This window comes from Notamacropus eugenii, chromosome 2, assembly GCF_028372415.1.
Source record: "Notamacropus eugenii isolate mMacEug1 chromosome 2, mMacEug1.pri_v2, whole genome shotgun sequence".
NCBI lineage: Eukaryota > Metazoa > Chordata > Mammalia > Diprotodontia > Macropodidae > Notamacropus > Notamacropus eugenii.
Window position 1 is genome coordinate 357,980,296 of NC_092873.1, and position 6,324 is coordinate 357,986,619.

Consider the following 6,324-nt stretch of genomic DNA (forward strand, 5'->3'; position numbering starts at 1 on the left):
AATGTAGTTGGAAAATAAAGAAATAAATAAAAAGATTTTTTTTTAAGTAGGGGAATTATAGATTTGAACTCAGGTTCTCCTGATTCCAAGTTAAACACTCTATCCTTTGTGCCATGTAGCTAGGGAGAATCCTCCACCTCCCTATACCACCTGCCTCCTGGGCTCTTTCTTCCACACCAGTAAAGTGATGGTTCCAAGGTTATCCTTCACTTCAGCTCTTCACTGTCTATCACTTCAGCCCTTCCCCAGCCCCCTGCTCACAGCATTATCAATAATCAGGAAGAGGCAAGAATTTGCATCAAGAAAAAGAAGCTTTATTGGTTTGCCCAAAGTCAGAGGGCAGCACAGCACTTGGGGAATGAGGGAGGGCAAGCTGAAAGTGAATGAAGCTCAGTGACCATTGTCCACTGCCCAGCCTGGCAGGGGGTGAAGCATGTCTGAGTGCAGGCTGTGGACTTCTCTAGTCTAGTCAGCATGGAGAACTCAGTTCTTGCTGCGAAGGACCTGCTCATGGCTGGATACCACTTTGCCATCGTGGACATCTAATACTTTGGTGTACACCTGACGGCTAGTGGAGGAAGCTGCAGAGGTGGAAAGAGAAAAGTAAAGAAATGCTCATCAGAGAAGTGGCCAACCATGACTACCGAAGACTGATGATGAAACATGGCCCCCGCTCCTTCTAGGGAGGTGGTGGACTACAGATATGGAATGCAGTATAGATTGTCAGAAATGGACAATGTGCTGATTTATTTTACTTAAGTATACTTCTTGGTTACAAGGAACTGCCCTATTGGGTGAGAGCAGTACTGGATAATGATAGCAACATAAAATAAAAGCATCAATAAAACATTTTTTTAAAGGAGAGAGGAAGCCATTTCTGGGGAAATGGCTAGGGTATCTTGGAATGACCAGTAGATATCTTTGGAAATCAGAAATAGGGAAACCAAGTTTAGTGCCCCTGACTAATCTCCCTTCTTCCTGTTTCATTCCCATCCCTCTTTTTTTCCTCCCTCAACTCACTTCAACCTACCCTACCACTGACAAAATCAATTCTCTATCATCTTTTTAAAGGTACTGCACACTAAAGTGTGTTTCCTAATTGTCCATTCTATCTCTTAGACCAGACTCAGCTTTCCCTGAGAGCAGTGAATATACCCCTTTCAGTATCTAACAAAGGGCTTTGTTGTTTGTTTGTTTCTGTTTGGTGGAGGAAGGAATGAAAACACTCTGTCCGTGGTGCTGATGATTTGGTACACTGATCCTTTCAAGGAACTGCCACATCCTTCCTGACCACCAGAGGACCATTTGGGAAATAATATCTTCTTCTAGATGAGGTCTAAATGATTACCAAGCCTCAGAAAATGGAAGGGCATCCTTCCTACAAAATGGAGGTTCATCAAACTATAGGAGAAGGTCTTTTGGCATAGCTGAGCCTTAAGATGCTCCTAAGCTGTTTCCCAACCCCATTAGTGCTCTTATTGACATCCTTTCCAGAGAAGAAAAAGAATACAAGTCCCCCTAGAAAGAAGCAAATTAATCCTTTCAAAAAGGACTAGTGCCAAACTACATCTTACCATCTCTGGAGGATTGAGAGCTAGATGAAAACTGGGAAGCAAGGCTGCAAAGAAAAGAAAAAAGAGCCCTATTAGACACATGGTATCATGAGTGAATGGGGATGAAGGATGAGCAAGTATGTGTTATGGGAGCTCCAGCCTAGGGGTAAGAGGGAGATTTGGATAACTCACTGGGCATCCTCTCCCTCCAGCAGGCGGCGGTAGGTGGCGATCTCCTGCTCCAGACGGGTCTTCACATCCAAGAGGATCTTGTACTCTTGGTTCTGCTGCTCCATCTCACAGCGCAGCTGAGCCAGCTGCTCCTCAACGTTGGTGATGAGCCCCTGGATCTGTGACAGCTGGAGACAGTAGCGACCTTTGGTCTCCTCCAAGCTGTTCTCCAAGGAGGCTTTCTGTGGATGGAAAAAAGACAAGTCTGGTCACCAAGGGTGGCCACTCACCTCCCATCTAGATGCTGAATTCACCCACCAGTTGCAACTCTCAAACCCAGGTTCCCAAGGCACCTACCATGCTGAGCTGTGACTGCAGTTCAATCTCAAGACTTTGCATACTGCGTCGGAGCTCAGAGATCTCGCTCTTCCCACTCTGCACCAGTTCGCTGTTGGAGGCTACCTCTCGGTTCAGCTCTTCAGTCTGAAATCAAGGAAAATGAGAGCTTCTCTAGGACATGCCTGATGTTAGGATCTCCTTTTAAGGAAGAGTCTTTTCTCCTCCCCTCAAGTCACTCTAGCCCCACCTACCTTGCTGAAGAACCAGTCCTCAGCATCCTTTCGGTTCTTTTCTGCCATCTTCTCATATTGCTCTCGCATCTCAGCCAGGGTTCGGCTTAGGTCCACGCCAGGAGCTGCATCCATCTCCACATTGACATCTCCACCCACTTGGCCTCTCATAGAATTCATTTCCTACAGATAAAGAAACAGCCTGAAATCACAAGTCTCCAGATAGATATCTCTCAATGCAACTTCCCTTATGGTCTGCGGACAATCATCTTTCTGTCATGATTTCTTCCTTCCCACCATCTCAAATTTTCATGTTCCCTCAAAATCTACCTACTCAGAGGCAGGACAATGGAAACAGAGGCAGTGGAGAGAGCATTGTCTCTTTAAGAGTCCTGAGTTCAAATCCTGGGTCCAGATTTCATTTTTGGTACCCTAATGACCTTGAGTAAGTCTGTTATACTTGATAGGCCTCAGTTTCCTCATATATAGAATGAGAGGGTTGGATAAAATGGTTTCCTGAGGTCCCTTTTCTAGATCTATGATCATGTGCCACTCAGGGAGTCTTTCTTTTGAAGTAATCAGGGCAAGTGACTTGCCCAAGGTCACACAGCTAGTAAATATCTGAGGCTGGATACCAGCTCAAGTCCTCCTGACATTCGGGCCGGTGCTCTATCTAGTTATCCCCGCTCAGAGAATCTTAATGATTAATAGTTCTTCCTCATGTTTATACAAGAATGAAGTAAGAAAAATTATCTTGAAGTGGCAGCAGGCTGATTTGAGGATTCCCTGCAGCTAGCTGCCTTCTTATGTCCTTGACTCTCACCTCCTCATGGTTCTTCTTGAGGTAGGCCAGCTCCTCCTTCAGGTTCTCAATCTGCATCTCCAGGTCAGCCCTGGACAGGGTCAACTCATCCAGCACTCTGCGTAGGCCATTGATGTCAGCCTCCACACTGAGACGCAGGTTCAGCTCAGTCTCATACCTGTGGTGGTCCAAGAAAGAAGCAATGAAACCTCTCACCTAGCCACAGTGTGTACATTGTCCCCTATTCCTTCCAATACTCTAGCATTCCCATCCTTGGGCTCCTCATGGCAAATGGTTAGGGAATGAATCATCAACCTAGAAATGGGAGTGGGTGGATAAAGATGCCTATTGATAGTTCAGGCAAGTCTGGGTGCCACTCAGTGAAACCTAGGTGATAATAACTACCTGAGTTGGGAGGTTCTGTGGCAGCTACAACTTTAACCAAATTCTTGATTTTTCTCTCTTGAAAGGGATAAGGATATGGACTGTACCTGTGATTTCAATGATACAGGAACTCCCAAGTGAGGAGCCTCTCTACTAATGCAGATAGGCACCTTCTCTGTAATTTATGGTCTTAGAGAGTTTCTTAGAATATTCAGAGGTTAAGTGATTTGCCCTGGGTCACACAGCCAGTATGTGCCAGAGGTAACTTAAACCCAGGCCCCTGAAAATAATTATCCCACTTCCACAAAGACTCTCAAGAGTGGGGAGTTTATTCATCTCAGTTAGGTTTGGGGTATATACAAAGATAATATGAATCTTTTCTGTCATGGAATTTACAGTCTTCTGCCTCTACAGAATTTAGAGCTTCTACTGTGATAAAGGTGGATTTTCCATGTTTATTATCGATGGACTTACTTGGTCCTGAAGTCATCAGCAGCCAGGCGGGCATTGTCAATTTGCAGGAGAATTCTGGCATTGTCTACACGGGCTTCAGATATCTGGTACAGAGACCAAATCACACATTCATAGAGGTCAGCACTATAGTCCACACACATCTCTTCATGTATCTTGCCAAAGTTTTCCCTTCCTCATCCAAAATTTCCTAGGGCCTACACCATGAAGGACCAAAGGCAATTTTCCAGGCAAGCCAATTCTGCCTATTGTTTCAGGACTTGGTGGCCTTCACTTCCTCATTTTCCAAGTGAACTGAGCCTGGGTTGTGAATAAGAGATTTCACTGCTGAAACCAACCATTCCAAACAGAATATAAACTCCTTGAGGACAGGGACTGTTTCTGGGTTTATTTGTTTGTTTTTGTGTCTTTGAGGTCTATCATAGTGTCTGGCACACAGTAGGTAATTAATAAGTGCTTGCTGCATTAAATTTAATTGTATTGAATCCAGGCCTGGGGAGAGGTGAAGAAGAGTATGCAACAGACTTAGAGAAGAGACCCCATTTGGGGAGAGTCTTCAAGGAGAGAAGGGAGGGCCAGAAGAAAACTAAGCAAAACTTGGATGGCAACTGTTGCTCCTAAGCTTTGGAAGAGGTAACAGGGGACTCAAACCTCTCCCACCACCACCATCATGCACATGTGTATACACACACACACACACACACACACACACACACGCACACACACACATACACAGAGCCAAGTCCTACAGGGAAACCTAAGCCTCAAAGGATTCCACAGAGTTGGGACAGACAGGGTAGGGCTAGGGTGGGTGGAATGCGGGGGAAGGGGCCCCACAGGGAAGAGGGAAGTGGGGGAGGGGAGGGGAATGGGCAGCTCTTTTTGCTGCTGTCTGCGGTTCACCTCTGTCTCCTCACCAGATCTAAGAGATGGCGCTCTTGGTACTATGTGTGCCTATTGGTGCAAAGTGCCAAGACTTTGGGCAGTGCCTGCCAGATTAACTGAATGAACAAATGAGCAATTTAGGCGTCTCTCTCTTGATCCCGTTACTCCCCGATTCCTTTGATATGGCAGAGAATAAAACAGAGGAACTCTATAAGTTCCTCTCTACTCTTCTTCTGGTTCCAGCCTCTTTTCCTCTTTACAAGATACTCCAGCAGAAAGGAGGCAAGTTTTTGTTAATAGATTTAGAGCTGAAAGAGACCATAGAGGTCATCAAGCCCAACCTTCTCAATTTACAGATGGGTAAACCGAGGCTCATAGATTTGAAGTGGCTTGCTCAAAGTCACACAAGTAGAAGTAGCCAAGCCAGGATTTGAAGCCAGGTCATCTGAATACAAATCCAACACTATTTTCACTACCATATGAGCCCTCCTAATGTACCAGGAATTGATCAAGTTTTGGGTGGCTTGATTCCTAAGCTAAACAAAAGCCATCTCAGCTAAAACTCCAGAGTTGAGCGTGACCCAAGTTTGAAGCTCCCAAAGGGATCAAGTATAGGATACCCTGTTCTGATTATCCTCTGCCTGGGGCCTACCTTGTTCCTGAGATCCTCAATGGTCTTAAAGTAAGGGCTGTAGTCTCTCTCTTCAGTCGGCCTCTGCCTCTGGTACCAGTCTCTGATCTTCACTTCCAGGTCAGTGTTGGCCTCCTCCAGGGCCCTCACCTTGTCCAGGTAACTGGCCAGACGGTCATTGAGGTTCTGCATAGTCACCTTCTCCCCACCAGCCAGGAGGCCATCCATACCACCATAGCCACCACCAAAACCACCACCAAGGCCCCCACCAAAGCCAGCTCCACCTCCATAGCCTCCACCAAAGCCACTGCCCAGGCCCCCTCCAAAGCTGCTGCTGCTACTGAAGCCCCCACCGTAACCTCCTCCCAGGCCATAGCCTCCCCCAGAAGAGAAGCGGGAGGTTGTGACTGACATGCCTCCAAAGCCTGAACCCCCATAGGCACTAGGGGCCCTACAGGAGCCACCACCCAGCATGGAGATACGGCTGGAGCCACCTCCAAGTCCACAAGAACCCTTCATGGAACTGGAAGAGGTGAACTGTCTGCTGCAGGAAGTCATGGTGTCAAGAGAGTGTATGAGATGTTCAGAGAAACAGATAGCTCAGAGAAGGTGCTCAGAGAGGATGAGAGCTGCTGCCTCAGAGACCCTGGGTCTTTTCTTTATAGGTTCACAGGAGGGTGGAGCTGGGCACTTTCCATTCCCTTTGGCTGCCAAACCCACCTCCCCACCCCAGCCCCAGGTCTGCGCCAACAGGATCACTTAACTGCCCCGCCTCTTTTATGTCTCTGTCATACTTTTCTGGAAACTCACTGCTAGTTTGGAGTGGTTTGGGGGGTGGGGTAGTTTTGGGTTTGGGGT

General features: G+C 46.8%; 1 protein-coding gene across 1 annotated transcript; it reads right to left on the reverse strand.

Moving 5' to 3' along the window:
* Positions 1-292: 292 nt before the first annotated feature.
* On the reverse strand, positions 293-6,109 carry LOC140528532 (keratin, type I cytoskeletal 14-like). Its single transcript, XM_072646434.1, has 8 exons — positions 5,488-6,109; positions 3,954-4,036; positions 3,117-3,273; positions 2,315-2,476; positions 2,082-2,207; positions 1,746-1,966; positions 1,575-1,618; positions 293-581 (listed from the first exon to the last, which is right to left on the reverse strand). Exons 1-8 carry the CDS (start codon positions 6,022-6,024, stop codon positions 484-486), a joined length of 1,428 nt encoding a protein of 475 aa, XP_072502535.1. The 5' UTR covers positions 6,025-6,109; the 3' UTR covers positions 293-483.
* Positions 6,110-6,324: the final 215 nt, after the last annotated feature.

Bases quoted from the DNA above. Each gene is read 5' to 3' on its own strand.
- LOC140528532 (XM_072646434.1), bottom strand. From the start codon at position 6,024: ATGACTTCCTGCAGCAGACAGTTCACCTCTTCCAGTTCCATGAAGGGT. The intron at 3,274-3,953 runs GTAAGTCCATCG...GGACCACCACAG, and splicing joins GCTGATGACTTCAGGACCAA to GTATGAGACTGAGCTGAACC. The intron at 1,967-2,081 runs GTAGGTGCCTTG...TTCCATCCACAG, and splicing joins TGCAGTCACAGCTCAGCATG to AAAGCCTCCTTGGAGAACAG.